Raw genomic sequence first — 19494 nt, 5'->3', positions numbered from 1 at the left:
TGATTGATTTTAGATGCAATTCAAATAGTCTTTAGACCTGAAACTTACAAATATTTGGAGTGGACTGAATTCTAAGTGGAAAAGTACTGGGGATATTTTATTTTTTTATTATACTTTAAGTTTTAGGGTACATGTGCACAACGTGCAGGTTACATATGTATACATGTGCCATGTTGGTGTGCTGCACCCATTAACTCGTCATTTAACAGTAGGTATATCTCTTAATGCTATCCTTCCCCCCTCCCCTCACCCCACAACAGTCCCGGGTGTGTGATGTTCCCCTTCCTGTGTCCATGTGTTCTCATTGTTCAGTTCCCACCTGTGAGTGAGAACATGCGGTGTTTGGTTTTTTGTCCTTGCGATAGTTTGCTGAGAATGATGGTTTCCAGCTTCATCCATGTCCCTACAAAGGACATGAACTCATCATTTTTTTTGGCTGCATAGTATTCCATGGTGTATATGTGCCATATTTTCTTAATCCAGTGTATCATTGATGGACATTTGGCTTGGTTCCAAGTCTTTGCTATATTACCTTTTTGTATAGTTGGTGTTTCACTGTCTGCAATCAGTTGCAAGCAGTCTTGAGTGACTAAAAAGCAAAAATTTATCATTTTAGTTACTTGAGTAGAAATAATAAAAAAACTGAGAACACAAAGCTAGAAACCCACTCTTCCAGAAACACTACATCAATTATACTTTTTACATTGATTACATGATATTATTCTTAATGTTATTTTATATTTACCCATTGATTTATATATATGATATATATACGAAATTCATGACATTTCAGAAAAGCTCTATGTGCTGTTAAAATATGATAAGTATATTACCCATACGGTTTAACCTAATTTGCTCTGAGAAATGGCTGAAGAGAAAGCAAGTTTAATCATTTGTTTTGCAAGTCTACCAAATACATGAAACAGTTAACCTTATAAGATCATTCTAAACAATCTTTGGTTTTAAAAAAATCTAACATTACATAATGACTTACTACTACAGAACATACTGTTTCTGACACTTCTGAAAGTAAAAAAAAAAAATGCTAATATGTATTGAACAGATTCAAGTGCAGACAGTGTACCAAGACAGCATATATCACTTCCTTTTGTCCTCACAAGAATCCTAAAAATTAGATATTGGAAACTAAGGCTTGGAAAGTGTAAACAGCTTGTTCAGGAATCAGAGACAGAAAGTGATGGGACCAGAATTTCAACTCCACCTGTTTCACTCTGGATTCAAAGTCAAGCTTTCAGTAAAATATATTGGACCAAAGAGAGAAAGAGAGATAGAACATCTTTTACAAATAAAATGGAAGACTTCCATGAGAGTGCATATAATCAGTAAAGCTTCTTGAAATCATCAATTCACATCACATATTACATGTAGAATATTCCAGTCAATATTTAAGAAACTAAATGACATTGCGTTAAATAAGGAGAAATGCCTTTAGGCAAAAGCAAATTAAGTACACCTGCTGGATCTGTAGGGAAGATACAATAAAGCAGTAAATGTCTGTGAAAAATATGAAACACAAATCTAAGCTTGCATGTTTTAGATTAAGAAAATATTAGTTTCGTTTTTTATCTACCAAATATTTTACTCAGAGTTAAAGTAATACTTTTAAAGATGCTTCTCAATGTATACATTTTATGAACTTGACACAGTAGGGAACTTCTATTGTGATTAGTTGGTGATTGTATGGAGATTAGCTGAAAAATTTCTAATACAGTCATGCACTGCATAATATTTAGGTCAATGAGAAACTGCATATCTGATGGTGGTTCCATAGGATTATTTATAATACCAAATTTTTACTGTACCTTTTCTATGTTTAGATACACAAATACTTACCATTGCACTATTATACAATTGCCTACAATATTCAATACAGTAACATGCTGTAAAAGCTGGTAGCCTGGGAGCAATGGTCTGTACTGCAGAGCCTAGTTGTGTAGAAGGCTACCCCACCTAGGTTTGTGTAAGTATGCTCTGATGTTTGCACAATGATGAAATTGCCCAAAGATGCAGAATGTATCCCTGAGACTGTATGCCTGTTATTAAGCAACACATGAATGTATTTAAAACTTGAAATAACATAATAGTAACTAAATAAGTTTGAGTTTGTATAAATATATACTATTAAAGGGTGTGGTAACGTAAGAAAATCTGTTAAGAAATTCCCCTTGGTATTTAAAGATGAAAACATATTGTTAAAAACTATAATTCCTTTATAACTATAAAGCTTTTCTAACACATGTTTATGTTAATTTTCAGATATTTTGATAGGAACAGAGCATTTTGGTCCACTCTGAGGATTATTTTATTGATCTTATACAAGAAAGGTAGCCATGCCTGCGCCCCAGGAAAAACATGATTCGTTAGTCACTATGGCAGACTCTCTTCTGCCGGAAGTATGGAAGAGCATCCTAACAGGAAGAATGGTAGTGAATGAGGACAGCATGAAAGAAAGGAATAACAAAGCTTCGGAGGCAACTAAAGCCCAAGCGCGCAGTCTCTATAGTAGTACAGTAGTAGCCACATTCAACCCATTTTAAAAGAGTTTTTATTTTTCCAACAAATCCTTCTTAAGTAATTATTATTCACAAGGCACCCTGACAGGTTTCTGTGACTGGCACTAGGTTCAATCAGAGCATACAAAGCTCTCATCCTTCCCCTACATCAAAAACAAGGGAGGATGTTGATGAAAGTCAAAGTCAGATTTTCAAACTTTGCATCTTTCCCTTGTTATACATATGCTGTAAAGAGTAAATGACATAATGCATGCGAAGCACTTTGCGCTATACTCAGTGCATAACACCTGCAAAATAAATACATCTTGGCTATTTGTATCAGTAGTGGTGTTAGCATTATCGTTCTTAAAAGGCAAATAACTCAGAAAACATCATGGAAGGACACTGTGGAAACATGCCACCCAACTGCAGCTGATGAAGGCTAAAGAAATACCAGAATGTATGACTTCCTATTTCTTTTTTTTTTTTTTTTTTTTTTTTTTTGAGGCGGAGTCTTGCTCTGTCCCCCAGGCTGGAGTGCAGTGGCGCGATCTCGGTTCACTGCAAGCTCCGCCTCCTGGGTTCACGCCATTCTCCAGCCTCAGCCTCTCCGAGTAGCTGGGACTGCAGGCGCCTGCCACCATGCCTGGCTAATTCTTTGTATTTTTAGTAGAGACGGGCTTTCTTCATGTTAGCCAGGATGGTCTGGATCTCCTGACATCGTGATCCGCCCGCCTTGGCCTCCCAAAGTGTTGGGATTACAGGCGTGAGCCACCGCGCCCGGCCATGACAGGAAACCCTTTCTCTGTTTCCCAAAAACTTACAGTAGGAGAAGGCTATGGTCTGAATGTCTGTGTTGCCCCCAAATTCCTATGTTGAAACCTAACTGCTGAGGTGATGGTATTAGGAAGCAAGGCTCTGGGGAGGTGATTATGCCATGAGGGCAGAGCACTCATGAAAGGAATTAGTATCCTTATAAAAGAGATCCCAGAGAGCTAGCTTGCCCTATTTTCCCCCAAGTGAGAACCCAGTGAGGAAGCATCATCTACAAGCCAGGAAGCAAGTCCTCATCAGATACTGAAATCTTCAGGCATCTTGGTCTTGGACTTCCGGCCCCCTGAACTGGGAGAAATAAATCTCTATTGTTTATAAGCCACTCAGTCTATGGTATTTTGTTATAACAGCCTTGAATGAACTAAGGCAGATTTAGATGCTCTATGTAGTCAGAGAGAAGTTTACCTAATAAGTAATGACTTGACACTATGAATATGTCTCCATTTGAGTCTCCACAGCCCAATTAAAACTTCGTCACAACCTACACGTTGAAAAACAGTGGTCGATTCTCTCATGTAGTAGCAGAAATCTAACATTTAGCAGAAAATGTGCTTTAAAGAGAAAAGTTTCTTTCAAGAACTGTTCTTCAGAAGAGAAAATAAGACATAAAATTGACGTTTCAATAATGAGGTTTAAATTACAGCCACTGAAGTTGTGTAAGTAGGCTCTGATGTTTGCACAATGGTGAAATTGCCTAGGGATGAAGAATGTATGCAGAATGAACAATTGTCCTTGTTCCAGACAAAGTTACTCGGCTTTTCCAAGACAATTTGCTTTAGGAAATTTGATAGCTATTATCGAATTTCAACTATTTCAGCTATTATCAACTTATCTGCTATTCAGTCTTTTAAGACTTTCTTTCTCATTCAACATAGATCTGGTCTTAGGCTGGAGATTAGTGCTCAGCTAAAGATTTGCCTCACAAACAGAGGAGCAAAAAAGGCAATATTATTTTTAATATCTTCCAGTAACCTAGATATCTAACCACAAGAGTTTTGAAAATGTGTAGTCTAATATAAGAAACACAATTTGATAGCAATTATCATATTAATTGATTATTGTTTGGTTCTCAAATGCCTTTCACACATCTCTCCCTCTACTACAATTGAACGGAATTACACAAGAGGTTAAGACTAGTTTTTTTTTTTATGTTTGTTGTTGTTCTTTCTTTTAACTAAGCAAGGCAATAATATACATTAAAACCTTTCCGAGCCTATGGAGACACATTTCTGAATATACATTTCTGGGGATTATGACGTAATAATGTGTAAAATACATAATCTTATAAAACGCCATTTTACAGCATAAGAAAATTATTCATCATAATAAACTTCACATAAAATAGTTCTAAAACAAAATATTATAATGATGACAAAAATGTTTACAAAATAAAATTACCAAAATAAGAAACTTAAGGACAAAAATAATTTGCTATTGATCAATATTTGACACAATAAAATTCAATACTTCACAATTAAAGGGTAATTTAAATACTAACTATATGGGAAACATTTTTATAGTTTGAAAGGCCACCTTTTGAAGTATAATGTCTAAATACCATTTAATCAGAAAAAGTGATTTGAAAGTTTAGAGAATTGTTAATATCTGTTATACTATTTTCTGTACTAGAACTGAATCCATTAAAACTTGAAACTGGTTTATTATACATTATTTCAACAAAGCTAAATCTAATATGAACTACCATAAATAATGCAATTATTGCAGATTACATGTGTCTCCCATGAAAAACATTACACACACAGCGTTCCCATTACGTTTATCCCATCCATCCCACGTGTACCCACGGATTCTTCATAGTGCTTCTCATCTCATTCAAGAAGCCTCCTCCAGCTTTCACTCTGGATGAGATGTGTGTCCTGCGTCTTCCCTTACGTCTTTGTGCGTTTTTTTTTCCTATCATCTTATTTATTGCACCATATGTTTTTAAAGAAGGAGGATCTTGGACAGCAATACCTCACTTTCATTTCTGCATAACTTATCATTTGGTAGACATAAGTTATGACAAATGTAGCCATTTAATTTTTCTTGAACTAGCTTTGAATAAATAATCAGTGGCAGAAAAATGTTAACTAGAAAAAAAACACTTAAAGATCTCAATATTGACCTAATATTTGACATAGACTTATGAAGAAAATGGGGAAATCATGGTATTGAATTAACATTTTCACTGAAATTAAAATACATGAATTTAGAAGAGGGAAGCTAGTTTATAAGGTGTTATTTGACCAACGATAAGCAGTTTGCTTTGGTTGCTTAAAGTAGTAAAAGTTGAGAACTTTGAATTTTGAGAGAACTAGATTGAGAAGTACATATTTGCCTACTAGAAATTCTTGTAAGTAGAGTTCTCAATCTTGTGAGGGGTCTGCCTGACAGACCTTGTGCTTGAGGAAAATAGTGTTCGTGTCTGTGTGTGAAGCGAGCTCCTGTGAAGGGAGGATGGCAGCAAAGGTCTCAGTCATCTACTGGGAAAAGACATAGGGTGAGGATGATTTGGTCTCAAATGCAGTTATGTAAATGCAGCATCTAAGATACATTGTGAAGAAAAATTGAAGTCGTGACCAATAGTTATGTGTGTTTGAAAGAGAATTAAAAGTTTATAATAAAAATAAGTTTTTAATTTTGGAGAATTCAGAAAGGTAATAGCACTACAGCGTTCCTGAGAAAGTAAGAAAGGGGTGCTGGGTATTTTTTGGAAGGGGGTGTTGGAAAGGAGTTGATAGAATAGAAATAACCATAGCTGATGGAATAATGACAAATACTTCAAATGATAATTTTCTTTTCTTTTTTTTTTTTTTTTTTTTGAGACAGAGTTCTGCTCTTGTTGCCCAGGCTGGAGTGCAATGGCACAATCTTGGCTCATTGCAAACTCCGCCTCCCAGGTTCACATGATTCTCCTGCATCAGCCTTCTGAGTAGCTGGGATTACAGGCATGTGCCACCATACCTGGCTAATTTTGTATTTTTAGTAGAGGCAGGGTTTCTCTGTGTTGGTCAGGCTGGTCTTGAACTCCTGACCTCAGGTGATCCACCTACTTCAGCCTCCTGAAGTGCTGGCATTAGAGGTGTGAGCTACCACGCCCAGCCTGAAATGATAATTTTCTATAACTTGCATGTGTGTGTGTGTGTGTATGTGGCTGTATAGACAGAATCTTAAGCACTAATTGATCATTGTCACGTATCCACTCATATTTTAACTTTTTTGTGCTTAAAGCAATATAGGAGATGTAAAATAGCAAGCCTTTTGCATTGCCTCATAGGCACTAAGAGTAAAAAAAAAAAAGCATTATCATCACTTAATGCTGCTTCAATTTACTATTCATCTAATATTTTAATTTTAAATTGATAATTTTATTCTTGAATCATCTGTGTTTCTCCATGACTTCACTGAATTCTGTTAGAATATTTCAATTTGTTAATAATGTATTCTCGGAATGCACTGAATTTCAGGAACTTGCCAGTGAAGAGCAGTAGCTTCATGATATTACATGTAAACGAACCTGATGTCAAGGAAGATAAAGCCAAAAATAGAAATACAGTTGAATGTCTGTATAAAGTTACTAATGAATTGCACAATCAGCAATTAAATCTTCACCTTCCCCTTGGACCTTTCCATTTGGATGCCTTAGCGATACTTCAAATTCAACATGTCTCAAATATAATTCTTTATTTTTCTCATGCACACTTATTTTCTCTCTGAGTGGATATATAACTATCCTCTGAGTTGCCCAAGCTACAAACTTTATAAATGTGCCTGATTTCTCCCTTCTCAATCTTGGAGTTCAACTAATAATCAAGTTTGAATGGTTTAAATTTTTAACTTTTGTTCAATTTAGATTCCGTCTCTCATCCATTTCATTTTAACAAATTTACTAAGGACTTAATCTATGTCAGGTGTTGTGCTAAGAACAGCCAAAAAAAAAAAAAAAAAAAAAAAGCGGACGCCATCCCTGCTCCCAGGGAGTTTACAATCCAGTGGAAGAAATGGGTATTACTCAACATCACACAGACAGAACTAAAGTTTCAACTTTAATTCTTGGTGCCCGCGCCGGGCATTTGATCCAGTCAGGAAGGCTTCTCTGGGAGGTGACACTTCAATTAAAATCAGAAAAAAAGAGGAGCAATAGGAGCATCACGGACAAAATTAACAGTTCATGAATCTATGCAGAGGGTGATGTTGGGAGGGACACAGAGGGAGAGAGGGAGGAAGATGAGGAGCACAGCAGCCTAAATTCAGATCCCTACCTCAACATTCTTGACAATTCCATCAGTCTATCAAGTTGTGTCTGTTTTCCACAATTCCTAGTCCATCATTTGCATTTCCTCCTGAATTATCTTTCTAAGTGCAAATTTGTTCTTCTCATTCTAATGCTTATAATTCACTCACTGCATCTCCCTGGAATACAAACCAGTTCCTCCATGCCCCGGCCCAGCCAACATTCACAGTCTCATGCGTGTCACCCACCCACACCCAGTTGTACTTAAACACACCTCAGAATGAGAGGTCATCTTCCATGCTTCCACGACTGTATGCCTGCTGTTCCCTCCTACTAAATATACTTTACCTTCTATCCAGTGGAACTCCATTCATCCTTCAGTACTCAAATCAAATACAAACTTTTTCTACAATCCTTCTAGCTAAATATTTGACCCCACTATACTTTGCATATCATCTATTGAAATATATGTTACTATACACACAATTGTTTCTGTAACTGTTTCTCTCCCTAGATTGTGAATCACTTGATATTAAGGACAATCATTCACAAATTTTCAGTGTCTGATTTACAGCAGACTTTAAAAAAATCCATGGAATAATATATGAAACAAAATTTACATAAAAAATAGCACTCAACTTTTCCAAACAATTCTTAAAAACCAGTCACTAAATCCAGCTTTATGAAACATGTTAAATCAAATTAAGTCAATGCTTGAGGGAAAAGGGGTTCCATAAAACAAAACAATTTCCATGAATTGTGGACCCTCTCGTAATAGGCTTTGAACCCTCAGTTATACAGGAAACACTTTCCACAAGACAAAACCTTAATAATACATTTTTGAATCTCTATCCACAGAAGTGTAGCACTCTATAATATTTTTAAAGTAAGTAGTTGTGCACCATTTTCCTAAAATGTCTTAATTTGTAATTTCCAGAGGCTCCAGTGGGGCAGATAGAAGAGAAAAAGGCCTGAAAGTGAGACTTCACAGCTGCTGTCAGGAGCTGTCACTGCAGTTATTCCCCTTTCTCTTACCCTTCCCTGTCTCAAATAACCTGATCAGGAGGAGGAGGAGGAAAAGAAGGGAAGGAGGAGGAAGAGGAGGAGGAAGAGGAGGAGGAGAGGAGGGGAGGAGGAGAGGAGGGGAGGAGGAGGAGAAAGAGAAGGGGAGGAGGAGGAAGGGGAGGAGGAGAGGAGGGGAGGTGGAGGAAGAGGAGAAGGAGGAAGAGAAGGGGAGGAGGAGGAAGGGGAGGAGGAGGAAGAGAAAGGGAGGAGGAGGAAGGGGAGGAGGAGGAAGGGGAGAAGGAGGAGGAAGGGGAGGAGGAGGAAGGGGAGAAGGAGGAGGAAGGGGAGGAGGAGGAAGAGAAGGGGAGGAGGAGGAGGAAGAGAAGGGGAGGAGGAGGAAGAGAAGCGGAGGAGGAGGAAGAGAAGGGGAGGAGGAGGAAGAGGAGGAGGAGAGGAGGGGAGAGGAGGAAGAGGAGGAGAAGGAAGAGGAGGAGGAAGAGAAGGGGAGGAGGAGGAAGAGAAGGGGAGGAGGAGGAAGGGGAGGGGAGCAGGAGGAAGAGGAGGAGGAGATCAGGGGAGAGGAGGAAGAGGAGAAGGAGAAGGAAGAGGAGGAGGAAGAGAAAAGGAAGAGAAGAAGGGAGGAGGAGGAAGAGAAGGGGAGGAAGAGGAACAGAAGGGGAGGAGGAGGAAGAGGAAGAGGAGAGGAGGGAAGGAGGAGGAGGAGGGAAAGGAGGGGAGGAGGAGGAAGAGAAGACAAAGAGGAGGAAGAGAAGGGAAGGAGGAGGAAGAGGAGGAGGAGAGGCAGGAGGAGGAAGAGGGGGAGGAGAGGCGAGGAGGAGGAAGAGGAGGAGGAGAGGCGAGGAGGAGGAAGAGGAGGAGGAGAGGCGAGGAGGAGAGCCGGGGAGGAGGAGGAAGAGAAGGAGGAAAAGAAGGGGAGAAGGAAGAAGAGGAGGAGAGGAGCAGAGGAGGAGAAGAGGAGGAGGAGAGGAGGGGGGAGGAAGAAAGTTTGCATTTGCAAAAACACTTCAACAGATCAGCACTTGCAAAAATTTACAAATTTAGAAGAGGAAAGGGATAATATAAAGATGTTTGCATGAGATAAGCCTCTATGCCTACTAAAACAAGGCCTTTTCTTGAATTATTTCTGTTTCTTATTTCTACCTTATCCTCATAACCTCAGATATTCTGTTCTCTTACCCAAGTCGGCTCCATCTTCAAACCCACTTCAGCTCTCCTGACCACGGTCTAGATAGTCTCGCAGTCTGTGATCTCTGCCACTAACAACATTCTCTCATTCCTTAACTTGATGTCTCTCTCACTGGCAATAATCATAATATCCTGGGCCTTGTCAGAACCAATATTTTTTCTCAAATCTGGTGTCACACTTGAAAATTAAGCATGTACAGCTATTATCACTGAAAAAAATCAGAATTTATAGTCAATAGGTAATGAATTCAAACCTTACCTCTCCTATCAATTAGTTGTCAAACCATGAGTTTGACACTTAATTTTGAAGCATTTTAAATCTGTATAATGATGTCAGAGGCATGTGAACCAGAGCAACTCCTTGAATAGGAGCTAGGTAAAATAACTGAGACCTGCTGGGCTGCATTTCCAGATGGTTAAGGCATTCCAAGTCACAGGATGAGATAGGAGATCAGCACAAAATACAGGTCACAAAGGCGTTGCTGACAAAACAGATTGCAGTAAAGAAGCCAACCAAAACCCACCAAAACCAAGATGGCGAGGAGTGACCTCTGGTGGTCCTCACTGCTACGCTACCACCAGCGCCATGACCGTTTACAGATGCCATGACAACATCAGGAAGTTACCCTATATGGTCTAAAAAGGGAAGGCATGAATAATCCACCCCTTGTTTAGCATATCATCAAGAAATAGCCATAAAAATGGGCAACTAGCTGCCCTGTCTATGGTTTAGGCATTCTTTTAGTCCTTTACTTGCCTAATAAACTTGCTTTCACTTTACTCTGTGGATTCGCCCTGAATTTTTTTTCTGGCGTGAGATCCAAGAACCCTCTCTGGGGGTCTGGATTGGGACTCCTTTCCTGTAACATTTCTCTGGCGACCACAGAAGGGAATATAGTACAGAAACCCCTGACCCAAAGGTTAACTTTGGGTAAATGTTGGGTCCTGTAACAACGGGAATAGCAATATCCATTTCATACTGTTGCGAAAATAGATTGAAGTCATAATTTAGATGTGTTTTATGAATTGTAAATAACTTATCCATTTTATTGTTCTTTTAAATTTTGCATCAATTTGGCTTAACTTCTCCAACTATTAAATAATTAGCTTGCTGAGAGAGGCAATTGATTCTCTGGGTTGCGGTTTTCCCATCTAAAATGAAAACAATAATGCCCAGCTAACAGAGTTGTTGAGAAAGTAAATGACATACATTCCCAGAGCCCAACACAGTGTATGCACATGAAACACGCCTAATAATTGTTAGCTCTGCTCTCCTCTTCTCTGTATATTATGGAGTGCCTACCTCAGATATTTGCAGAAACAGTGGGTGATAAATCTATTTGAAGAGAAACCTTCTCTTTCTCTAACTCTTCAGAAATGGGAATGTCTTTTAAAGGAAAATATCACCACAACAAAAATGCAGCTGCTCAATGCAGTTCTTTTAAGTAGGAGTTGATCTATAAAAAGAATAAGCATTAAAACTAACATTTTCTATTCATATGGAATTACTGATAAAAACAACACAGGCATAAACATTTTGAATTTATTTAAAAATCACCTACCCATGCCTGTAATGTAAAAAAAAAAAAAGTCAAAAGTATAAAGAATTATTGAGCTTTCAAGAAAAGATAAAAGGGCTTAATGAACCTGGCCTCTCCATTCAAAATGAAAACACATTTCCTTCCCTTCCTCACCCTTCACATTCCTGATACTCATTCCTCTTCCCTAACCTTTTCACTTTTTCAACATATTTACCTTTTTTGTGTATTTTAATTTGCTAATTAACTACATGTACTATCATTTTTCTATTTGTCTTCAACTCACAATAATGTAAGATTGTGTAAAAGAGACACAATATCACATTTGGCTGTGTTGACTGATTTGTTTCCTAGCTCTTCCGTTTCCCAAAATCTCAAGCTTAACAAGAACAGGTCAAAGATTTGATTGGAAGGTCAACGTTTTCAATTTTAAATACTTTTCCAGAAGTTGAACAGAAGTCAGTTCTTGCAACACTGAAAAAAAGTCTCACTATCGAAGCAGGGAGAAAGAAAAAATAACTCTCAGGGAAAGCTCTGGTCAAAGATCGCCTAAGCAGCAGCCAGCTGGTTCTGCTCCAAGAAGGAACACACCCTTGCTGGGTAAGAGGCTCAAGTCAGCCTAATTTTGATAAGGGCTGGATGGTCAAGTTCTACATTGCAGGCTTCCAACACTCATGTTACAGCCTAGAACTCACAGCTAAGCCAGAAATACCAACCGGGCAAAGACTGGACAGTACAGACTTGTCAAACATCTCATCTTTCCTTGCAAAGGAGTTGGACTTTGGATTTCAAAAAAGACTCAAAAATAGTATTGATATCTTTACTTTTAGCAATTAGAAAGGTTTATCCTATAGAAAACTTAAGGTATAATATTAGGTGTTTATATATGCTACATTCAAAATTTTAATTTAAAAAATGTTAAATACAATGTGATATCTTGATGGATCCTAAAACATAAAATCATTAGTAGAAAAACTCGTGAAATTCAAATTAAGTCTAGAATTCAGCTAATAGTTAAGTCTCAATGTCGGTTTCCTTTTTGTAATGAAATACCATGGTCATATAAGATGTTAGGATTAGGGAAGCTGGATAGGGGTACATGCCAACACACTGTATTCTTTGCAAGCTGTGTGTAATTCTTAAACAATCCCAAGCTCACTTAAAAATGAAGAAAAATACAACTTAAAGTAGATTGACCAAAAACGTCACGATAATTATTTGGAAGGTGAAATATGGGCAATTTTTTCTATTCTTGCTTTACATTACTTTGAATTGTTCATATTTTTACCATTATTTTATTATTACAATTGAGATAATTATAATAAACATTATCAATAAAAATAATTTTGTCTTTCTGTAACCTAAAACACATAAATTTCTAATAGTTATTAATTAACAGGAAAGAAAATACAAAGGTTACCTAATTTTAACAATGAACCTTTTTAGGTCAGTGATAACCCATTTGAAAGAATTCACTTTCTTGATAGACTCTAAAGACATTTATCTTTAGGTTCTTAAAATTAATAAAATCATAGTTAAGTGACGTTCAAAATGTGGATCTTCATGATTCCATTTGTAAATAAATTTTATTATGTAATATTTTCAAAGCCATATTGTTTTAGTTAATTTTTAAATTGGGAATATCTCCAAACACAGTTATGGGCTTAAAAGTGAATTTTTGGCTAATATGAGCTATTTGGCAATTTTTTAATCCTGGATTTCCCCACATTTCTGTTTATTATACTACAGTCAAAAATGATATTATGAAATACATTAAGCTTAATGAGATTTTGGTTTGAAACACAAAGTAATCAAGAAAAACAAAACTAAAGCCAAAGTACTAAATTCTAAAATTAAAAAATTAAGTAAAACCACTGTTTACCCATGGGATGCCTGGAAGAGAGTATCATCGGGACATGTTGGCTGATGGTAATTCCCCTCCCTTCATCTACAGTTTGTGTGAAGTTCCAATAAAAATACTTGGTTCCAAAACATGTAGACAATTAATAAATATGAACATAAATAAACACTTTAAAAGTAAAAAGGACAACTTAAGGTTTTGAGTCCTACTGAAAATAAATCAGAACTTGAATGAAAACAAAAATCAAAGAAAGCTGCATAGAATTTTCTCAATGCCGAAAAATTTCTACTAAAAAAAGGCCTTGTGTTACAGACAACTTTTTTGGGAATATAAACATTAATTTTGGAGTATGCTAAATAAAATAAACTTTCCCTCCACCAAAGAATAGTATCTAGAACAACATTTGAATAAATTTCCTAATTTTATTAACAAGGAATAGTAGACATCACCTGTTATTAAGATTCTTATCTTCAAACCTCCCACCTTGGATTTATGAATGTTATAAGTGTGTTTACTATGTCCTATTTGAGTATATACACATAACATATATGCACACTATATATATATATGTATATATATTTTTGTATAAATATATATATTTGTTCATATATATGTATGAACAAACACAGTTGATCCTTGAACAACACAGGAATTAGGGTCACTGATCCTATGCAGTCAAAAATTTGTGCTTAACTTTTGACTCCCAAATCTTAATTACTAACAGCCCACTGCTGACCAGAAGCCTTTCTGATAACACAAACTCAATCAATACGTATTTCATAAATTATATGTATTATGTAGGGTATTCTTACAATACAGTAAGCTAGAGAAAAGAAAATGTTACTTAAAAAATCATAAGGAAGAGAAAATGCATTTACTATTCATTAAGTGGAAGTGGATCATTACAGAGTTCTTCATTCTTCACTTTGAGTAAGCTAAGGGGGAGGAGGGAAAGGAGACGTTGGTCTTGCTGTCTCAAGGAAAGTGGAAGAAAATCCACATAAAACTGGACCCTTGCGGTTCAAACCTGTGTTGTTCAAGGGTCAACTATAATGTCATGACTCTTCTTTGCTTCTTGGGAGCATTTCCAGCATCATTAGTCACACTTTCTATAGGTTTCATGGTGTTATTCAAGGTTTATGATATTGCATTAAACAAGATGAAAAATACACACAAATCATGAGAAATCATTTTTACTGCAATACCCAATTGATCGGAGAAACAACTGGCTCACGCAGAGATGATTAGCATCACATCGTGTTTTAAGCAGATACTCACAGCACTTGAGCTCACTGCAGTAGCAACAGGAGGTGGCTATGAAATTATTACAGTAGTACAGTATGTACCACGGTTAATTTTATGCAGTGATGACTTAATACTGCATGTTTGTTTGTTTCCATTTCTCTAGACTACAAATGGTGCTATGTACAGTCTGTTTGTATGCATATGCTTTGAGAATTTTTAACTTTTGTATATATTTTATGATAGTAATAAGAAAATAGACTCGTATCTACATATATTTTATACATTCATGACATGGCTAATTAATCTTAATTTTTTCAACATTTCAAGGATATACAGTTCTTCCATGAGTTTTTGCAAATTATCACAAATCTACAAGCAATTTTCCAATAGGTTTATTGAAAAAAAAATCCACCTGTAAGTGTACCCATGCCGTTAAAACTTGTGTTGTTCAAGGCTCAACTGTGTGCAATATATACCTATATGCACACTGTATTAAGGTTTATTAAAATGTCTAGGACAAACCATGAAATAGTAATAGTAGCTACTTCTGGGCTGTGGAAATCTGGGCAAATCTTTTTTTTCACTTTATTAGAATCTACAAATTGCAAATTATTTGATGAAAGATTCTCATCAGTATACTATTCCTGGACGCCATTAAAACACAAATACATAAAAGTATTAATAGGAGAATTTTGGGAAAACGTGACCCAAGAAGTTATTTCTTTCCTACTCTATTATTCTTTTCTTCTTAAATCTGCTGAAATGAGTCTACATCTTTTTTTTTTATTGTAAAGTTAATTTTTAAAAGTAATATTTAGAAACGGGGATACTAGCAGTGAAGGTTAAGGAGATTGAAGGATCCTGACCCTACTAGTTATTGAAGCCTCTTATAATACAAATTACCTTAAAAATATTATTTAAAGCATATAAATAGAATAATTAATCAACGAAAAAAAAAGAGTCTCAAATAGATTCAACTCTTATGAGGAACCTAATAAAACACAGTAAGCTTTTCAACACCAAGGAGTTAAAAAGAACTATTTAATACATTTGGTTGAGAGAGCAGTTTGAAAGGAAAAAAGAGAGAGGGGGAAGTTAAAGCCAATGTGAGATGATTCATCAAAATAAACAACAGAAGGACTAATAAGTTAAAACAAAACACTCAGCTATGAAAAAGTCAAAGTGGCAGGGAGTCAACTACTTAAGAAATCATGAACAAATGTATTTTTAGCTTTAATATTAGGGAAAATTTTTTAAAGATTATCGCTTTACTATAGAGAAATGCAAAATGTTCAAGTAAAAAAAGCAGCAAAACCGTTAAAATATTTACATCAAACTTTTGATCAATAATCAATATGTCTAATTAGGAAGAGCTTATCCAAAATTATAAAAACATGGGACAGACAAGTGGAGACAGTTATAAATAAAAATTAGCAAAAGATAAAATTATAAATAATCAAAATATGCAGAAAGTTTATTCATATTAGGAAACAAGCAACACATCAAAATAAATGTGAGATATTGTTTTACAACTACTAAACTAGTCAAAATACACTTTAAAAATAACATGCAAGCAAGAATGTGGAGAACCGGAACGCCACATTTTTGATTGCATGTATAACTCATTTTGAAAGCAATATGGCAGTCGGAAACAAGGGTGATGAAGATGTTTCTTCTCCCTAGCTCAGATATTCACTAGATGAATTTTATATTGAATATATAATTTCACAGAAATAAAAGAGTTCTGTGCAAAAGTTTTGCATGTTGTATTATAGCAAAGAGAATGGAAATAACCATTTAAAACAATTGTTAGATAAATTAATACAGACACATGAAAAATACTTAGAAATAGGAAAAATCCTTATTGCATAAGTCAAAACAAAAAATATGTCATAGTATATATTCCGTATTATTTTCAAGTATGTAGGAAATACAGACTATAAAATGCAAACGATAAAAATAATTGATGTGTTAAAATAATAAAAATGCCCATGTTTCCTAATTTAAAAATGTTTAAGCCCAGTTATTTCTGATAACTGGTACAAAGATATAATAACCAGATACCAAAAATTACAGTTTTATAAAATAAGAAATAATTATTTATGAATAAAGCATATAGTCAAAAAATAAGTTTATAGTCAGGGTACCTCATGCGTGTGTGTGTGTGTGTGTGTGTGTGTGTGTGATAGAAGAGTCCCTGGTCTCTCACTACGTTTCTTATGCAATTCTCTTCAGAAGTGAAAATATACATAAATTATTGCACGTATTCTGTGGACTTCATAGAGTCACTGTGAAGGTTAAATGAAATAGTATGTTTGAAAATGCCTATTCTGGTCTATAGCTGTACGATACGTTCCAGGTGCTCAAAAAATATTCAGTATATTTAATAAAAGGACAATAATATTAAGAATCTGTTATATTATAACTTTAATAAATGTATACAAAGATTATTTTTTTCACCTTCAAATGAAAGAACTACAATTGATCATTTTGGTAGGCCCCACCAACTCTGTAAAGTTCCGTGGAATGAGCAGAACATGAAGAAAGTCAGAAATCACTAAAGGACGATTATAAGAAGATGATAAATGCATGGATCTCCTGGAAAAGCATACCTTAAAGAAAAGCTTTAAAATCTGTGTGTGTGTGTGTGTGTGTAAAATAACCTTTTTAACAAATAAACAAAATTAAAGCACAACATACAGGACCTTTCATTACAACCTTTACCTGCTTTCACAACATGTAATGCACATTCAGAAAATAGATGTCTTTAACTTTCTATAACCCAGGTAGTAAGCTAAGTCTAATTCTAACATGTAATGCTTTTTTTGATTTTTCTGGAGCCATGAATAATGCTTCTCACATGGGAGGGCATTATCTACTTGAGGAAACACATATGGCCCTCTTATCTCCTCTGTGCTTAATGCACAGATAAATACTTACACATGCACAGAGAAATGCTTCCATTCACACGATCTGCTCATTGGAGGAAAAAGCACACCCACGCAGCCTATTACATTTGCCAGCGCTGGGGCTTTGCTCTAAAGCAATGTCTGCTTTGGATGGCAAATTTCATAGGCTCTATTTAATAGGTTCATAGAGGGGATACTCACCTCTATCTCCCCCAGACTGGATGTTTTTCTCTAATCCCTGACTCCTAAAAGTGTCTGTGCCCAAAACATACCTGTTTCTTCTGGACCCTGAATGGCACGCTTATTTCTGCTGCTCTGACTGGAGTTGCCTTCTCCTGGAGCTGGTGGTTCAAAGATCTATGAACAGAAAAACTCCAAGTTATTAGAAAGACAGCTGAGGCGAGGGAGAGGCAGCAGTCTAGGCAGGATCTTGCCTGTGTCTTGCAGCTGCTGCAAACTCACTTTCAGTCCCGCGGTGAGAGCTGGAGCTTCCTCCAGGCCGGCCTTGGGGGCTCCTGCTCCTGCTGGCAGCTTCTCCGCGTGGTGGCCCTGCAGCTCTGCCCGGAGGCTGGCCAGGTCCCCTTGCAGGGCGGCCACCTGGTAGAAAGACACCACGGTGAGGCAGCAAGACAGCAGTGCCAGCAGCAAGGTTGCAGCCAGCAGCTTTCCGTCTTTGGAGGATCGGACAGAGGGGCTTTCCTTCTGTGGGAGGATGGAAACACACTCCTTCAGTTTCATTTCTTCTCTTTTCTTAAGGCAAGAAGTAAGGCGTGACTGCTCCCTTTCTGTGGAGTCATCCATATCACTACTTGAACTTTGAAGGTTGGGGCCTTTAGAATAAGTGACCACAGGGAATGGATCATTTCCTGTTATCTGTGTTTGTTGATGTCCTGCGTGCACTACATGGCAGGGCTTGGCTCACCGCTCAGGAGAGTTCTCCTGAATTTTCTTCTTTCTGCCTTTCTGCATCTCTACCCCTACTGTACAGTAGGTTTGCTGGCATTTACCCTCCGATTGGATTGCTCAATCTGTCTTCCTCATTTCACTTTCAGTTTTTGTAAGAATTTCAAAGTCATCTCATAACACTCATGCTCAAGTAGATTTAAAGCCCCTTAAATCTGCTGAGGAAACTTGGAGTTTGGATTGACACATTCAAGGGAAAGCTTTTAAGATATGCACAGGTCTAAGAAGCCCACCCTTAAGCGTAGTAAGGGAACTGTGTCTGCTTGGGGCCACATGGCTTCATAAGGAAGGGGGAAAAGCAGCTGAAAGTTCCTGCTGCTGTCATAAAAATAATTAATGTGAAGGTCAGATAAGCTAAGTGCTTTAGCATTGACTTGTTCTTAGCTAGAGAGTGATTTATTAACAGTCTTCAAGTATGAAATAAAATGGAGAATCCTTGAAGGAAGTGTGGAAGTAAGTCCACTGGGAATTATTCACATTATTATAATAATAATGTCATAAAAAGAATGAGACTAAATTGTACAGACATATTTAGGTTAGATATCTGAAGGATTCTCTAAATATAAGTGAATATATTTTTAAGGAAAACATGCATAAACTTTTTCCTTCTGAGACTCATCACTGAAACGCAATCATGCATATCAACAGCCTGTCCCAAGGAGCCTGGTCTCAGCTTTTCTGCTCAGACTTCTGAAGCTTTAAGGCCCCGCTCAATATAATACTAGCTGAGGAGAATCAGCCTTGTCTCCAGCTCCAAATGCCTGACTGCTACCATTAACCTCTCAAGTAGCTTGTCTACAACTCCCATGTTGACTGTGCCACAGCCTAACAGGTCGGTGTACTAGAGGTCCTTGATCAAACAAGAGCCATCTTAGCTTTGGATTTTTCTGTTGTTGACTTGGTGGACCAGTGAGGACTGTTGCATTCATTCTAGTTCTGCCTTATCCTGATGGCTGGTTCCTGGACATACCCCAGTTTCTCACTGCTTTGCCCCAGCATTGAAATATTGATTCATCTTTCAACAAACGTTACTGAGCACTTACCAAGCCCTGGGTAGTTACTACTCCCCTATGGACTAAGACTAGTGAGCTTTAGTTCTGTCTCACTCTGCATTTCCATACAGTCTTAAGTAAGAAGTTTACAGAAATGATATACTGCAAAGTGGAGAACTCCAGACCCAGGCTTC

The 19494-nt window shown here is 36.9% G+C and overlaps 1 protein-coding gene across 1 annotated transcript in view; it reads right to left on the bottom strand.

Moving 5' to 3' along the window:
• TNFSF13B (TNF superfamily member 13b) overlaps positions 1-18727 on the bottom strand; it is a 39041-nt gene extending 20314 nt beyond the window's left edge. The window contains exons 1-3 of the mRNA XM_003270174.3: positions 17808-18727; positions 17618-17702; positions 533-589 (exon numbers count right to left, since the gene is read on the bottom strand). Coding sequence (XP_003270222.1) covers positions 533-589; positions 17618-17702; positions 17808-18146 — 481 coding nt within the window. The 5' untranslated portion in view covers positions 18147-18727. The remainder of the gene's footprint in view (positions 1-532; positions 590-17617; positions 17703-17807) is intronic.
• Positions 18728-19494: the final 767 nt, after the last annotated feature.

This window comes from Nomascus leucogenys, chromosome 5 (assembly GCF_006542625.1).
Source record: "Nomascus leucogenys isolate Asia chromosome 5, Asia_NLE_v1, whole genome shotgun sequence".
Lineage (NCBI taxonomy): Eukaryota > Metazoa > Chordata > Mammalia > Primates > Hylobatidae > Nomascus > Nomascus leucogenys.
Note: the sequence above shows the minus strand (reverse complement) of the source record. Positions and strands in the feature narration are given on the sequence as shown.